Source organism: Ranitomeya variabilis, chromosome 8, assembly GCF_051348905.1.
Source record: "Ranitomeya variabilis isolate aRanVar5 chromosome 8, aRanVar5.hap1, whole genome shotgun sequence".
NCBI lineage: Eukaryota > Metazoa > Chordata > Amphibia > Anura > Dendrobatidae > Ranitomeya > Ranitomeya variabilis.
The window spans coordinates 101,280,961-101,299,260 of record NC_135239.1 but is presented as its reverse complement, the minus strand read 5'-3'; the positions used below and the strand labels follow the sequence as shown (position 1 = coordinate 101,299,260).

The 18,300-nt window shown below is 43.2% G+C and overlaps 1 protein-coding gene across 1 annotated transcript in view; it reads left to right on the top strand.

Annotated features, from left to right (window-relative positions):
- CDC73 (cell division cycle 73) overlaps positions 1-18,300 on the top strand; it is a 136,609-nt gene that overhangs the window by 11,784 nt on the left and 106,525 nt on the right. The window contains exon 2 of the mRNA XM_077278605.1: positions 11,567-11,672. Coding sequence (XP_077134720.1) covers positions 11,567-11,672 — 106 coding nt within the window. The remainder of the gene's footprint in view (positions 1-11,566; positions 11,673-18,300) is intronic.

The window sequence follows — 18,300 nt, the reverse complement described above, 5'->3', positions numbered from 1 at the left end:
GTGTGACGCTCCCGCGTACCGTACTGCAGCGTGTGTGTGACGCTCCCGCGTACCGTACTGCAGCGTGTGTGTGACGCTCCCGCGTACCGTACTGCAGCGTGTGTGTGACGCTCCCGCGTACCGTACTGCAGCGTGCGTGTGACGCTCCCGCGTACCGTACTGCCGCGTGCGTGTGACGCTCCCGCGTACCGTACTGCCGCGTGCGTGTGACGCTCCCGCGTACCGTACTGCAGCGTGCGTGTGACGCTCCCGCGTACCGTACTGCAGCGTGCGTGTGACGCTCCCGCGTACCGTACTGCAGCGTGCGTGTGACGCTCCCGCGTACCGTACTGCAGCGTGCGTGTGACGCTCCCGCGTACCGTACTGCAGCGTGCGTGTGACTCCCGTGTGAGCATGTGTGTTGCGTGATGCGGGTCTCCGGCTAACAAGAAGGCTGTGTAAGTCATGTCATATGCCATTGCAGAGCAAAAAATCAGGAATCCTGTAGGTGGCAGCTGTCAGTCGTATTGGTCCAGCGTGTTCAGCTGTCAGTCCAGGCAGATGCTGGATGGTGATGTTAGACTGCTGCCACCCAGTCTGCCCCTATCTAGAGTTGGCTGCAGTTCCCCCTTTCCTTGTTTTCTGTACCTTAGGGCTCCTTCTCAGTTGCGTGAAATACGGCTGAGTCTCGCAGGTTAAAACCCGGCTCTGCCGCCGGCACTCCAGAGCGGAGCGTGCGGCCCCACAGCAATACATGGAGCTGCACGCTCCGCTCCCAAGTGCTGGCGGCAGAGCCGGGTTTTAACCTGCAAGACTCGGCCGTATTTCACGCAAGTGAGAAGGAGCCCTTAACTCGCATCTGTGGCTCTGCAGAGTCATGTTGCAAATTGTCTCTTCAGAGAGGAAGAGGACTAGAACTCTAGCGCCACCTATTGGAAGTATCAATCCTAACAGTCAATGTCGACCCTTTAACGAGCCTCGTCACATGACTTAGGATAAAAGCCGAACCAGAATCTCAGGATCATGTTGAAAATTTGGATTGATCCATTTAAATATGTGATGCCACTAATCTTTCCAAACACATGACCAGGTTGATAAGAAGAATAATCCTCTGGCAGAGCTCCTGGTTTAGATTAATCTTCAGTGTGAGGAAAAGAGGATTGGACACATTGAAATGCTGCTTGTCCGGTTCACGCTTCTTCAATATCTGGGGGCGGGGATTACTAGGAGGCCCCCACTATAGTTGGCTTGTTCCTGTACTGAAAATGTTCAGAGTTTTAGGCCATGTGCCCACGTTGCGGTTTTTACCGCGGAACCGCAGCGTTTCTGCAGCTGCGGGTCCGCAGCAGTTTCCATTGCGTTTACAGTTACATGTAAACCCTATGGAAACCGCAATCCGCTGTGCACATGCTGCGGGAAAAAACGCGCAGAAACGCAGCGGTTTACATTCCGCAGCATGTCACTTCTTTTGTGCAGAATCGCTGCAATTCTGCACACATAGGAATGCATTGATCCGCTAACTTCCCGCATGGGGCTGTGCCCACGATGCGGGAAGTAAGCGGATCATGTTCAGATGGTACCCGGGGTGGAGGAGAGGAGACTCCTCCAGGCCCTGGGAACCATATTGGTGTAAAAAAAAAAAGAATTAAAATAAAAAATACTGATATACTCACCTCTCAGCGCTGCACGTGGCCGTCCGGTTGCAGGGTTGCTGTGCGAGCAGGGCCTGAGATGACGTCGCGGTCACATGACCGTGACGTCACAAAGGTCCTTCTCGCACAGCATCTTTGGAATCGGACCGCCGCGTGCAGCGCCGAGGAGATCGGGACTTCAGAGGGTGAGTATATAACCATTTATTATTATTTTTAACATTACTATTGATGCTGCATATTGCTGCATATGCAGCATCAATAGTATAGGCGTAAACCCGCAGCGTAAACCGCAAAACAAACCGCGATAAGTCTGCAGGGATAACCGCAGCGGTTTTTCCCTGCAGATTTATCAAATCCGCTGCGGGAGAACCCGCAGAGGACCCCGCAAAGTGTGCACATAGCCTTAATGCTTTCTTTGTCACTTCATTTGCTGTGGATGCAGATAACTGTGTGTTCTAATAATAACTGTTTTGCTTTTCTCTGGTTGTATGATGCAGATTTTATAAGACTGCTGTCTAATGAGCTTGTACACACAGCAATACTGGACGTTATATATATATATATATATATATATATATATATATATATGTATATATATATATATAATCTGGTTTCACACTTGCGTTTTGATCTGCAGATCATGCAGAAAAAAAAGTGGCATTTTGCGGCGTTTACATGCGTTTTTTCCTGCGTTTGCGGTTTTTAAACGCATGCTGAGAAGTGTGTGACAGCTGCCAATCATCAAAATCAACTAGAAAACCCACTAAAAACAGAAATAGCTAGGGTTAGGGTTAGGATCCCTAGTAACCCTAGGGATCCTAACCCTAACCCTAGGGATCCTAACCCTAACCCTAGGGATCCGGATCCTAACCCTAACCCTAGGGATCCTAACCCTAAGGGTATGTGCACACGTCCGGATTTCTTGCAGAAATTTCCTGAAGAAAACCGGAAATTTTCTGCAAGAAATCCGCATTTTTTTTTTGCATTTTTTTTTCCGTTTTTTTCGCGTTTTTTTAGCATTCTGCAAGCGTAATTAGCTTGCAGAATGCTAAAGTTTTCCAAGCGATCTGTAGCATCGCTTGGAAAACTGACTGACAGGTTGGTCACACTTGTCAAACATAGCGTTTGACAAGTGTGACCATCTTTTTACTATAGATGCTGCCTATGCAGCATCTATAGTAAAATATAGAAAGTTTAAAAATAATAAAAAAAATGGTTATACTCACCTGCAGGAGTCCGTTCCTATAAATGCCGGTGTGGTTCAGAACCTTCCATGACGTCGCGGTCACGTGAGCGGTCACATGACCGGTCTCGACCAATCACAAGACCATGACGTCATCGCAGGTCCTTCACCGCACACCAGCTATAGAAACCGAAGCGGCAGCATGCAGCTGAGAGGCGGGAAGACATCGAAGATGAGTATAGGACTATTTTTTATTTTAATTCTTTTTTTTTACCAATTATATGGTGCCCAGTCCGTGGGGGAGAGTCTCCTCTCCTCCACCCTGGGTACCAACCGCATATAATCTGCTTACTTCCCGCATGGTGTGCACAGCCCCGTGCGGGAAGTAAGCAGATCAATGCACTCCTAGGTGTGCGGAATCCCCTGCAATTCCGCATTTTAATGAACATGTTGCTTTTTTTTCCGCGATGCGATTTTTTTCGCGGAAAAAAAGGCTACATTTGCACAAAAAATGCGGAATACACTGAAAATAATGGGAGGCATATGTTAGCATTTTTTTCGCGTTTTTATCACGTTTTTATAGCGAAAAAACGCGAAAAAAACGCGAAAAATACTGAACGTGTGCACATGGCCTAAGGGTTAGGATCGTAACCCTAACCCTAAGGGTTAGGGTTAGGATCCCTAGGGTTACTAGGGATCCTAACCTTAGGGTTAGGGTTAGGATCCCTAGTAACCCTAGGGTTAGGGTTTTCTTGTTTTTTCTTGTGTTTTTCTCTAAAAACGCATGCGTTTTTAACGCAAGCAAACGCATGTGCTTAAAAACGCATGCGTTTACATAGACAGCAATGCATTTTTTTGCCGCGAATAAACGCAAGCGTTTTTTGCGGCAAAAAAACGCCGCTAGAAATTACTACAGGTTGCATTTCTGCAAATGAACGCACGCGTCAAAAAACGCATGCGTTGCCAAAAACGCATGCGTTTTTTAATGTTAAGTATAGAAGAAAAAACGCATGCGTTTTTTAGCGCTAAAACGCTGCAGATCAAAACGCAAGTGTGAAACCAGCCTAATCTCTCTATCTCTCTCCTAGCTGCCGACCAGGGCACTGTGAAGCCTTGTAAGGGTGAGTGTCCACGGTAAGTAAACGCTGCGTGATTGACACTGCAGCGTCAAACACGCAGCGTCCAGATGTTCCAGCATAGTGGAGGGGATTTTGTGAAATCCCGTGTCCACTATGCGTGGAAACCCGCACGCGGCGACCCTGCCACTCCGGACATGCTGCGCGTCTTTTCAGATCGCAGCATGTCCGTGCTACCTGCGGCGACGCTGCGTCGCCGCAGGTAATATCACAGGGCCCTATGGCGAGGGGTGCGATGATCCCGGATGTGTACTGTACACATCCGGCATGATCGCGTCCCAGAAAGGGGGCGGGGCTTAGCGCCGAGCGGCTTCGCCGCTGCGGCGATACCGCCGGCCATCCTGAGCGTGGACACGCAGCCTCAAACATCCAGTTCTTGGCCTTGGAACACCCAATCACTGCTGCTTTGGGCGAACTAATGCTTGGGCCGCACACAGTTAATAAAATGGGAAACGTTACAGAAAAAATGTTGAAGGCCATAGTTTATGGGTATGTGCACATGATGCGGAAAACGCTGCGGATCCGCAGTGTTTCCGCAGCTGCGGGTCCGCAGCAGTTTCCCATGAGTTTACATTACAATGTAAACCTATGGGAAACAAAAAACGATGTGCCCATGCTGCGGAAAAAAACGCGTGGAAACGCAGCGGTTTACATTCCACAGCATGTCACTTCTTTCTGCTGATTCCGCTGCGGTTTTACATCTGCTCCTATAGAAAACCACAGTTGTAAAACCGCAGTGAAATCCTCAGAAAAACCACGGTAAATCTGCAGCAAAAACGCAGCGCTTTTGCCCTGCAGATTTATCAAATCCGCTGCTGAAAAATCCGCAGTGGACCATTATACGTGTGCACAAAGCCTAAGGGAATATTGTATATTGCAGTGTTCCCCCAACTCCGGTCCTCAAGAGCCACCAACAGGTCATGTTTTCAGGATACCACTGGTATATTGTATGGCTCCGTAACCCCATGGCGTCACAGCCAGTATTGGCTTTTGACAGTTTTTTTGTTTTTCTTTATGGGTCATTCCATATCAAGTGATCCAAATATAAATATTTTTTTTACCTGACGTCTTTAGATTTTTATTTTTTGTTTTTATGAAGTACAACTTTAGTTAATTACAAATTTAAAAGTTTAGAATTTTTTTCTTCATCAGTTAATTTTTTTTTTTACAGATTTCTAAAGTTTTGAAAGCGCGGATTTTGGCCTGGTATGGCTTTACTGTTTTATCATATCTCTGGCTAGAATTAAGATAAAGAGGTGGGAGGGGCATCATTTTTCTCAGAACGGTACCGGCTTTCATTTGATATGTCACAAAACTGTTTCTTTATATTTTGTTTTCAAATTCAAAATTTTGATGCGCAATTGTGAAAAAAAAAAAGTATGTTTTGAAATAGTGAAAAAATGCCTGTGCGTTAAGGTACCTTCACACGAAGCGACGCTGCAGCGATAGCGACAACGATGCCGATCGCTGCAGCGTCGCTGTTTGATCGCTGGAGAGCTGTCACACAGACCGCTCTCCAGCGACCAACGATGCCGAAGTCCCCAGGTAACCAGGGTAAACATCGGGTTGCTAAGCGCAGGGCCGCGCTTAGTAACCCGATGTTTACCCTGGTTACCAGCGTAAAAGTAAAAAAAACAAACAGTACATACTCACATGCGTCCCCCGGCGTCTGCTTCCTGACACTGACTGAGCTCCGGCCCTAACAGCACAGCAGTGACGTCACCGCGGTGCTTTCACTTTCACTTTAGGGCCGGCGCTCAGTCAGTGTCAGGAAGCAGACGCCGGGCGACGCATGTGAGTATGTACTGTTTGTTTTTTTTACTTTTACGCTGGTAACCAGGGTAAACATCGGGTTACTAAGCGCGGCCCTGCGCTTAGTAACCCGATATTTACCCTGGTTACCAGTGTAAAACATCGCTGGTATCGTTGCTTTTGCTTTCAAACACAACGATACACAGCGATCGGACGACCAAATAAAGTTCTGGACTTTATTCAGCGACCAGCGACATCACAGCAGGATCCTGATCGCTGCTGCGTGTCAAACGAAACGATATCGCTAGCGAGGACGCTGCAACGTCACGGATCGCTAGCGATGTCGTTTCGTGTGAAGGTACCTTTACTTGTGTTCTTGATTATATTTGTACAGGAATTCAACTTGGGACCTATCAAATTTGTACTTTTTTTTTTTTTTTTTTTTTTTAGCCCTGAATAATCTGATTTTATTTTTGAGTTTCCTCCTTTTTTCTTTTCAAATTACAACTTATTGAATTCAACATTTATATGCAACAATAAAGAAACACAAAAAACAAATACCGAAGTGCCAGATTAAATAACATCTTATTCATCATAACACAACTTGCTCAGCATTTTTAACCTGAATGCATTGAACAAGCCAAAAGAATAAGGCTATGTGCACACGTTCAGGATTTCTTGCAGAAAATTCTGGAGAATTCCGGACATTTTCTGCAAGAAATCCGCAAGAAAACCGCGTGCGTTTTTGCTGCGGTTTTGACGCGTTTTTGCCACGGTTTTGATGCGTTTTTGCCGCGGTTTTTTCCGGACACTTCCCAATGCATTTTAAGTGGGAAATCCGCAAAAAAACTGCAAAATTAATGAACATGCTGCGTTTTTTACCGCGATGCGTTTTTACCGCGGAAAAAAACGCATCATGTGTACAAAAAGTGCAGAATTCATTAAAAATGATAGGATGCATAATACAAGCAATTATTTGCGGTTTTATAGCGTTTTTATAGGGAAAAAACGCGAAAAAACCGCGAATAATCTGCAACGTGTGAACACAGCCTTAAGGTGCTCATATCCTCAAGTGTGGTTTTCTAAATACAGTCTAATCCTAATTGTATGTTAAAAAAGATTAAAAGAACCAATATTTTTACCACCTATTTATACATGGAACAATTGTTTTTCTATTATATCACTAAACATGTAATTTATGAAGTGTTTAAGAATAGTACAGTAGTTAAATCCTCCTTCTAATCAAACAATTACCGGTAATAGTAGGTTTTTAAACTGGCCTTTTATCATCAATGTGTCCCTTCTAGTGGGTGAAATGTCATCTTGTCCATAAGTGCTTACTAGCAATGGCCATTTCCTTTTGTGTCAGTATGTGCGGCCTGTCATGGTGTTCAGCTCCACGTGACTTAACCCCTTCATGACCTTGGGATTTTTCGTTTTTCCGTGTTCGTTTTTCACTCCCCTCCTTCCCAGAGCCATAACTTTTTTATTTTTCCGTCAATTTGGCCATGTGAGGGCTTATTTTTTGCGGGACGAGTTGTACTTTTGAACGACATCATTGGTTTTACCATGTCGTGTACTAGAAAACGGGAAAAAAATTCCAAGTGCGGTGAAATTGCAAAAAAAAGTGCAATCCTACGCTTGTTTTTTGTTTGGCTTTTTTGCTAGGTTCACTAAATGCTAAAACTGACCTGCCGTTATGATTCTCCAGGTCACTACGAGTTCATAGACACCTAACATGACTAGGTTATTTTTTACCTAAGTGGTGAAAAAAAATTCCAAACTTTGCAAAAAAAAAAAAAAAAAAAGAATTGCGCCGTTTTCCGATACTCGTAGCGTCTCCATTTTTCATGATCTGGGTCGGTTGAGGGCTTATTTTTTGCGTGCCGAGCTGGCGTTTTTAATGATTCCAATTCGGTGCAGATACGATATTTTGATCGCCCGTTATTGCATTTTAATGCAATGTCGCGGTGACCAAAAAAACGTAATTCTGGCGTTTCGATTTTTTTTCTCGTTACTCCGTTTAGCGATCAGGTTAATGCTTTTTTTTATTGATAGATCGGGCGATTCTGAACGTGGCTATACCAAATATATGTAGGTTTGATTTTTTTTTTTTATTGATTTATTTTGATTGGGGCGAAAGGGGGGTGATTTTAAACTTTTATATTTTATTTTTTTCACATTTTTTTTAACTTTTTTTTTTACTTTTGCCATGCTTCAATAGCCTCCATGGGAGGCTAGAAGCAGGCACAGCACGATCACCTCTGCTACATAACAGCAAATCAGGTGTGCTGTGAGCGCCGACCACAGGGTGGCGCTCACAGCTACCGGCGATCAGTAACCATAGAGGTCTCAAGGACCTCTATGGTTACAATGGAGAAGCATCGCCGACCTCCGATCATGTGACGGGGGTCGGCGATGTGCTCATATCCGGCCGCCTGGCCGGATGCGGTAGTTAAATGCCGCTGTCTGCGTTTGACAGTGGCATTTAACTAGTTAACAGCGGCGGGTGAATCGCGATTTCACCCGCCGCTATTGCGGGCACATGTCAGCTGTTCAGAACAGCTGACATGTCCCGGCTTTGATGCGGGCTCACCGCGGAGCCCTGCATCAAAGCAGGGGAGCTGACCTCGGGCGTACTATCCCGTCCCAGGTCAGTAAGGGGTTAATATCGGATTTTTGTAACTTTTAGGCTATGTGCACACGTTCCAGAAAGTGTGCAGAATTTTCCAGAGAAAATTCTGACTACTTTTGCAGGAAATCCGCATGCGTTTTCTCATTTCTTTTTTTGTGCGGATTTTCCGCGTTTTTTTCCGGAGCTTCAAAATGCGATAAATAGTGGGAAATCTGCAAAATTAATGAACTTGCTGCGTTTATTTCCACGATGTGTTTTTATCGTGGAAAAAAACGCAACATGTGAACAAAAATTGCGGAACGCATAAAAAATGATCGGGTGCTTAATGTATGCGTTTTTTAAGCGTTATTTGCCGCCGAAAAAACGCAAAAAACACGAAGAATCCGGAATGTGTGCACATAGCCTCATAATGTCTGGATTTCTTGGATACACAAAGGACGGCACTGGACCAGAAGGTGCAAAAAAGTCACTTCTACTTCTTAATTTACACAATCTTTGGAGAGTACAGTAGCCGCCAGCAGCGCCAATCATATTCACAGGTCACATAACCAGTTATGTCATCCATTGCCAATATAGCCAGTTATGTCATCCATTGCCAATATAAGGCTACTTTCACACTAGCGGTTTTTTGCAATCCGTCGCAATGCGTCGTTTGGCCGAAAAAACGCATCCTGCAAAAGTGCATGCAGGATGCGGTTTTTCCCCATAGACTAACATTAAGCGACGTATTGCGACGGATTGACACACGTCGCAACCGTCGTGCGACGGTTGCGCCGTTTTGTGGCGGACCGTCGGCACAAAAAACCGCTACATGTAACGTTTTTTTGCCGCCGACAGTCCGCTTTTTCCGACCGCGCATGCGCGGCCGGAACTCCGCCCCCACCTCCCCGCACCTCACAATGGGGCAGCGGATGCGCTGAAAAAATGCATCCGCTGCCCCCGTTGTGCGGCGTATACAACGCTAGCGTCGGGAACGTCGGCCCGAAACACAGCGACGGGCCGAGCCCGACGCTAGTGTGAAAGTAGCCTAACCAGTTATGTCATCTATTGCCAATCTTGTGCTGCCTTCTACCACTTCATGGACTTCACTGTCTTTGCTGAATGAAGAAATCCTTGCTTCTATTTCTGTTACACTACATGTGATGACAGTGTGGTATTGCGGAGTCCCTGTTATGGGTTCTGCTTCCTGTAGCCAATGTTTTCACAAACTCTCCTCCTTTTCGTAGTCCTGGTTTGTACAATACATGAACTGGGTGTTAAGAATATTTTTCTCCCTCCATTTGAGGAGTTTTCTGGGTGTTAAGATTTGGTGTGAATGTGGCCTCTGGAGGCTCGAGCTGCCGGCCGGTCATCTGCTCTGCATTCACTGTCTACCTCTAACAAAGCTTTCTCCTCTGTCCTTTGCTGCTTCTAAGCTGTAACATAATAAAATAATACAGTAATATCTAAACATCATGGATTATTTGGTAAATATAGACCCCACACTTTTAGACCACAGGCTGAACAGATCTGAATTCGAAATTTTCGAACTGACACTGCAATGGTTTTATTTTTTAAAATATGATCCCATCACGATCCCAATTTTGTATTTTGGTACAGATGTGGCTAGGAGCATAGCAGGCACATGGGCAGTTTAAACGTTTTTTTCGGAAATGCTTTTTAAAATTTTGCGTTTGCATGGGTAAAATATTATCAAAGCTACTCTTGTGACATATCTGGTGAAAGCTTGTACAGTTCTGAATAGAATGGTGTTTATTTCTCTTATCTTTTTTTTTCTAGCCTGAGTTATGAGGAGAAATGTAAAGGCAGGCAACACCGAAATTCGCACTTTTTCCGAACTTTGAAAATCAATTAATTAAAAAAAATATATATATACGGTATCTAAAAAAAAAATTTCTAAACATTTTGCATTCTCTGACACACTATTACCAAATAACAAAATCTCCAAAGAATTAACAATATAGAGGTAAAAATCATTGCTTCACTTGACCTGGAATGACACTTATTGTTTTATTGTCGCTTTCCAGGAGTGGTAACTTTTTTACTTATTTTTTTCATCGACCTATTCATTAGTGCTTGTTTTTGTTTGGGATGAGTTTCTAAGTGGCATCATTTTGGGTACATGTCACTCAGTAACTACTTTTTTATTATGGTAACAAGCAATTATGCTGCAGTGCAGGGATCATGGCCGGACTTGCCGCAGGTGATTTTTCTTTCTTCAGTATGTACATATATTCATTATGTAAACTAGGGGGCTGGTCAGTGAGGGATCAGTGACCTGTCAGCAGTCTGCATTATGAATAGCTAAGCAGAGCACCACATGAATCCCCCCCACAGGCCGCCACGGGGCACGAACATACGGTATCATTAACTCAAAACTGGAAATAAAGATTACACAACAACCACAAGACGGATTTCATCAACCAAGGTATCATTGTAATCAGTATAACGGCACCAACCTGACACTGTGTGTAGGTTACTGTTCACAATCCTGCTGACAGGTTCCCTTTAAGGAAATTTGTAATCTACATTACTTTTTAATAGTTCAAATCAGTTAGTGAAACAAATTCCTTTTGTTTTATTTGTCTTATTTCTGTTCATGGTGGTGGCAGCCATCTTGCCTTAGCTTCTAGTAACATCATTTGGAGAGAGGGGGTGTAGGGTTGCTGCATTAGAGGATAGGTGCTAGTCAACAGGATCAAAGTGATTTCTCTGGGAAAGGCGTTTTTGATCTACGCAGGACGGAGGATAAGGTGATGGCTATCATATATTGTGAATCGTTATCTTCATTTTAAGTGTTACTTTTCTGTTTGCATCTGACTTGTTTTTCTCTCTATCGTTCTCCTGCAATGAGAGCTTTGACGTTTCATAATGTACAGCTGGTTTCCAGGGACCTTGGTCACTAGTTCTTACACAGATCCTGGCCAAGAGTGCCAGCTGTTACATTCCAGTAGAGGGGTTATCTCCTAACATACCAGCCACCTCTCTCCAGCCCATTGATTTCTATACAGCAGTCAGCTGCTCGCCACCTTTCCCTTTTGCCTTTATATCACGCTGATCTTAGATGGAGTAGCTAAATCCTGGTGACAGAGAATGGCTGAACAATATCGTGTATACGTCTGTACCTGAACATATAGCTTGCTAGAGTTGAAGTTGCCTTCCTGTAATTCTAAATGGTGTAGCATGCTAGAAAACGTTTATACTTTTTTTTTTTTTTTAATATATACAGGACTGGAAAGGAAGGACAGCCACGAGAATACTACACACTTGACTCCATCTTGTTTTTGCTCAACAATGTTCATCTTTCCCATCCTGTGTACGTCCGGAGAGCTGCAGTAAGTCATGTTACATGTATTAAGTGTTGTGTGATGTTGGCTCCCCCTTCACGGATATACCTTCACTTCCTATGTTATAGTATTGGGTTCCCTCCACACCTGTTTAGCCAGGAGTACATTTAGATGGCGAAACACTGTCATGTTTTACATAATTTCTGGGATTGCGAATTTCATGTTACTTCAACTATAACTGGATCCCATCTGAATATTTAACCCCTTCCCGACATCTGACGTTATAGTACGTCAGATGTCGGGTCCTCTGCTTTGATGTGCGCTCCGGGGGTGAGCGCACATCAAAGTCGCGACATGTCAGCTGTTTTTTACAGCTGACATGTGCGCGCAATAGCGGTGGGTGAAATCGCGATCACCCGCCGCTATTAACTAGTTAAATGCCGCTGTCAAACGCAGACAGCGGCATTTAACTACCGCATCCGGCCGTGCGGCCGGATATGAGCGCATCGCCGACCCCCGTCACATGATCGGGGGTCGGCGATGCTTGTACATTGTAACCATAGAGGTCCTGGAGACCTCTATGGTTACTGATCGCCGGTGGCTGTGAGCGCCACCCTGTGGTCGGCGCTCACAGCACACCTGCAATTCTGCTGTGTAGCAGCGATCTTATGATCGCTGCTGCATAGCAGAGCCGATCGCGTTGTGCCTGCTTCTAGCCTCCCATGGAGGCTATAGAAGCATGGCAAAAGTAAAAAAAAAAAGTAAAAAAAAAAAGTAAAAAAAAATGTGAAAAAAATATAAAAGTTTAAATCACCCCCCTTTCGCCCCAATCAAAATAAATCAATAAAAAAAAACCCCAACCTACACATATTTGGTATCGCCGCGTTCACAATCGCCCGATCTATCAATAAAAAAAAGCATTAACCGATCGCTAAACGGCGTAATGAGAAAAAAAATCGAAACGCCAGATTTACGTTTTTTTGGTCGCCACGACATTGCATTAAAATGCAATAACGGGCGATCAAAAGAACGTATCTGCACCAAAATGCTATAATTAAAAATGCCAGCTCAGCACGCAAAAAATAAGCCCTCACCTGACCCCAGATCACGAAAAATGGAGACGCTACGAGTATCGGAAAATGGCGCAATTTTGTTTTGTGTTGTTTTTTGCAAAGTTTGGAATTTTTTTTCACCACTTAGGTGAAAAATAACCTAGTCATTTTAGGTGTCTATGAACTCGTACTGACCTGGAGAATCATAATGGCAGGTCAGTTTTAGCATTTAGTGAACCTAGCAAAATAGGCAAGCAAAAAACAAGTGTGGGATTGCACTTTTTTTGCAATTTCACTGCACTTGGAATTTTTTTCCCGTTTTCTAGTACACGACATGGTAAAACCAATGATGTCGTTCAAAAGTACAACTCGTCCCGCAAAAAATAAGCCCTCACATGGCCAAATTGACGGAAAAATTAAAAAGTTATGGCTCTGGGAAGGAGTGGAGCGAAAAACGAAAACGGAAAAATGGAAAAAGCTCCGGGGGTGAAGGGGTTAAAGAGAAAACTAGTAATGCAGGGAGTTTCACTTCCATTCAGCCTAAACGTCTCCTACATTTGACCCCTAAGTCTTAATTCCCTTTCCTGACAGACATGGTCTCCACAATGTGCTGTAAGGCTATGTGCACACGTTGCAGATTTGGGTGCAGAATTTTCTGCACAAAATCTGCATCTCCTGGCAAAATCCGCAGCTGCGTTTTTGATGCGTTTTTTTGCACGGTTTTGATGCGGATTTTACAACTGCGGATTTCTGTTAATGGAGGGGTGCAGAAACGCTGCAGAAACGCACAAAAGAAGTGACATGCACTTCTTTGAAATCTGCACGGATTTTTCTGCACCATGTGCACAGCTTTTTTTTTTTTTTTCTCATTGATTTACATTGTACTGTACATCACAGTGCGCAGCGTTCTGCAGCGTTTCTGCAGCAGAAAAAAACGCTGCAGTTCTGCACTAAATCTGCATCGTGTGCACATAGCCTAAGGGTGATTTATTTTATTTTTATTTTTTTTAGCAATTCATTAGTGAGGCTTCTTTTTCTCACCTTCAATACTTTTTCTGACGGTTTTTTTTTTTTATTGTGCTAAGCAAAATTCTCAGATCTGAGTGTCTTATTTGCTGGGTAGTATGCCCACCTCAAAGTCGCTACATGTCAGCTTTTTTGAATAGCTGACGTGCCCGCAATAGGCGCCAGAGGAATCGCGATCCGCTCGCGCCTATTAACTAGTTAAATGCTGCTGTCAAATCTGACTGCGGCATTTAACAAGCGCTTCCGGCCACCGGGCTGGAAATACGCTCACCGCTGAACCCTGTCACGTGATTAGGTGTCATCAGTGCGTTGCCATCACAAACAGGCTCCTCGAGACCTCTGTGGTTGTTTATGATGGATTGCTATGAGCGCCACCCTGTGGTCAGCGCTCATAGCAGTGCTGTAATTCAGCTACATAGAGGTGATCTGTGCATATCCATGCAGAGGTGATCGAGTTGTGGCAGCTTCTACCCTCCCATGGAGGCTATTGAAGCATGGCAAAAGTAAAAAAAAAAAAAAAAGTGTTTAGCCCCTTTCTGACATTAGACGTACTATCCCGTCGAGGTGGTATGGGTTGTATGACCACCGACGGGATAGTGCGTCTAACGCGATCAGCCGCTCCTGGCACATTAACGCCCGGATCACTGCAATCAAACATGATTGCAGTGTTCCAGAGGCATAGGGAAGCATCGCGCGGGGAGGGGGCTCCCTGCGTGCTTCCCTGAGACCCTCAGGAACAACGCCATGTGATCATGTTGCTCCGAGCGTCTGCTCCTTCCGGGTCCTGCAGGGAGGTGGCCTGCAAGTGCCTGCTCAGAGCAGGCGCCAGCAAGCCTCCTGCAGAGCCTGTCAGATCGCTGATCTGACACAGTGCATTGCAAAGTGTCAGATCAGTGATCTGACACTTTACCATGATGTCCCACATTGGGACAAAGTAAAAAAAACAACATATATTTACATGTGTTAAAAAATATATATATTGTTCCAATAAGTACATTTCTTTATGTAAATTAAAAAAAAACATAAAAGTACACACATTTAGTATCGCCGCGTCCGCAAGACCCGACCTATAAAACGGTCCCACTAGTTAACTCCTTCAGTGAATACCGTAAAAAATAAAAAAAATAGGCAAAAAACAATGCTTTATCATACCACCGAATGAAAAGTGGAATAACACGCGATCAAAAAGACGGATATAAATAAACATTGTACGGGCAGCACGGTGGCGCAGTGGTTAGCACAGCAGCCTTGCAGCGCTGGAGTCCTGGGTTCTAATCCCACCTTGGACAACATCTGCAAAGAGTTTGTATGTTCTCTCCGTGTTTGCGTGGGTTTCCTCCGGGCACTCCGGTTTCCTCCCACATTTCAAAGACATACTGATAGGTAATTTAGATTGTGAGCCCCATCGGGGACAGCGATGACAATGTGTGCAAACTGTAAAGCGCTGCGTAATATGTTAGCGCTATATAAAAATAAAGATTATTATTATTATTACTGCTGAAAACGTCATCTTGTCCCGCAAAAAAAGAGGCTGCCATACAGCATCATCAGCGAAAAAGTAAAAGTTATAGCCCTCAGAATAAAGCGATGCAAAATTAATTTTTTATTGTATAAAAGTGCCAAAACATTAAAAAAAAATTATATAAATGAGGAATCGCTGTAATCGTACTGACCTGAAGAATAAAACTGCTTTATCAATTTTACCAAACGCGGAATGGTATAAACTCCCCAACCAAAAGAAATTCGCAAATTGCTGGTTTTTGTTCATTCTGCCTAACAAAAATCGGAATAAAAAGCAATAAAAAAATGTGCCTGAAAATGGTACCAATAAAACCGTCAACTCGTCCTGCAAAAAACAAGACCTCACATGACTCTGTGGACCAAAATATGGAAAAATTATAGCTCTCAGAATGTGGTAACGCAAAAACTATTTTTTGCAATAAAAAGCGTCTTTGTGTGTGACAGCTGCCAATCATAAAAACCTGCCATAAAAACCCGCTATAAATAGTAAATCAAGACCTGCATTATCACCGCCTTAGTTAGGGAAAAATAATAAAATAAAAAAAAAGGAATTATTTCCAATTTCCCATTAGAGTTAGGGTTGGGGCTAAAGTTGGGGTAGGGGTGTGTCAGGGTTAGGGGGTGTGGTTAGAATTAGGGGTGTCTTCGGGTTAGGGGTGTCTTCGGGTTAGAGGTGTGTTGGGGTTAGGGTTGGAGTTAGAATTGGGAGGTTTCCACTGTTTAGGCACATCAGGGGCTCTGCAAACGCAACATGGCTTCCAATATCAATCCGTACAATTCTGAGCTCTGCCGTGCGCCAAAACAGGGGTTTACTCCCACATATGGGGTATCGGCGTACTCAGGACAAATTGGACAATAACTTTTGGGGTCAAATTTCTCCTGTTACCCATGGGAAAATACAAAACTAGGGGCTAAAAAATCATTTTTGTGGACATTTTTTTTTTGTAATTTTCTACATTATAATGTTCTGTGAAGCACTTGGGGGTTCAAAGTGCTCACCACACATCTAGAGAAGTTCCTTAGGGGGTCTACTTTCCAAAATGGGGTCACTTTTGGGGGTTTCCACTGTTTAGGCACATCAGGGGCTCTCCAAACGAGACATGGCGTCCCATGTCAATTCCAGCCAATTTTGCATTGAAAAGTCAAATGGCGCTCCTTCCCTTCTGAGCTCTGCCATGAGCCCAAACAGTGGTTTACCCCCACATGTCGGGTATCAGCGTACTCAGGAGTAATTGTTCAACAACTTTTGGGATCCAATTTCTGCTATTACCCTTGGTAAAATAAAACAAATTGGATCAGAAGTAAATTTTTGGTGAAAAGTTATGTTCATTTTTTTTTTTTTTTTATAAACATTCCAAAAATTCCTGTGAAGCACTTGAAAAGTTAATAAACTTCTTGAATGTGGTTTTGAGCACCTTGAGGGGTGCCTTTTTTAGAATGGTGTCACACTTGGGTATTTTCTATCATATAGACCCCTCAAAGTGACTTCAAATGTGATGTGGTCCCTAAAAAAAAAAAGTGTTGTAAAAATGGGAAATTGCTGGTCGACGTTTAACCCTTAACTCCCTAACACCAAAAAAATTTTGGTTCCAAAATTGTGCTGATGTAAAGTAGACATGTGGGAAATGTTACTTATTAAGTATTTTGGGTGATATATCTCTGTGATTTAAGGGCATGACAATTCAAAGTTGGAAAACTGCGAAATTTTCGCCAAATTTCTGTTTTTTTTCACAAATAAACTCAAGTAATGTCAAGGAACTTTTACCACTAACATGAATTACAATATGTCACGAGAAAACATTGTCAGAATTACCGGGATCCGTTGAAGCGTTCCAGAGTCATAACCTCATAAAGGGACAGTGGTCAGAATTGTAAAAATTGGCCCGGTCATTAACGTGCCAAGGGGTTAAAAATATAAAAAAAAATATAAAAAAAATAAATAAATGTTCAAATCACCCCCGTTTCGCACCATTCAAAATAAAACAATAAAAAAATCAAACATGCACATATTTGGTAGTTCAGAATCAACCGATCTATCAATAAAAAAAGATTACGTCTGATCGCTAAACGGCGTAGCAAAAAGAAACAACAAAGCGCCAGAATTACGGGTTTTTTTGGTCGCTGCGACATTGCATTAAAATGCAATAACAGGTGATCGAAAGATTGTATCTGCACAAAAGTGGTATCATTAAAAACGTCACCTCGGCACACAAAAAATAAGCCCCCACCCAACCAGAGATCACGAAAAATGGAGACGCTACGGGTAACGGAAAATTGTGCAATTTTTTTTTTTTTTTTTAAACAGACTTTGGAATTTTTTTTTTCACCACTTAGATAAAAACGAACCTAGACATGTTTGGTGTCTATGAACTCGTAATGACCTGGAGAATTATAACGGCAGTTTTAGCATTTAGCGAACCTAGCAAAAAAAGCCAATCAAAAAAACAAGTGTGGGATTGCACTTTTTTTGCAATTTTACCTCACTTGGAATTTTTTTTCCCCATTTTCTTCTACACGACACGGAAAAACCAATGGTGTCGTTCAAAAGTACAACTCGTCCCGCAAAAAAACAAGTCACATGGCCATATTGGCGGAAAAATAAAAAAGTTATGGATCTGGAAAGAACGGGAGCGGAAAATGAAAAACCGAAAGCTTTGGGGGTTAAGGGGTTAATTAGAAAGTAAGCAGAATCTTTCACAAACCACTTCCCATTAGGATGCTTCATATGATACTGCGATTCAATAGAAACTGTAAGTGTTTTAGTGTTTAATTCCAAAATTTAGGGCTCACTCACATTAGCATATAAAAATTTGGTCTGATATTGCTCCTGAAAAGTTACAAGTGGAGTCCGTATGGTTGCACTTAAGTTATACGAGTGTTACTTTTTTTTTTTTTGCCCTCACCTAGCATCCATGTGACATCCATATGCAATTTGTTTTTAAATCTTTTATATACTGTAATTTTCTATGTAATGTAAAGCTAGTTTACAAAACTAATGAAGCCATCTTAGAGATATATGTGAATATCTATTTATTATATCTACCTATCTAGATGTTATGAAGATATATGTCGCAATT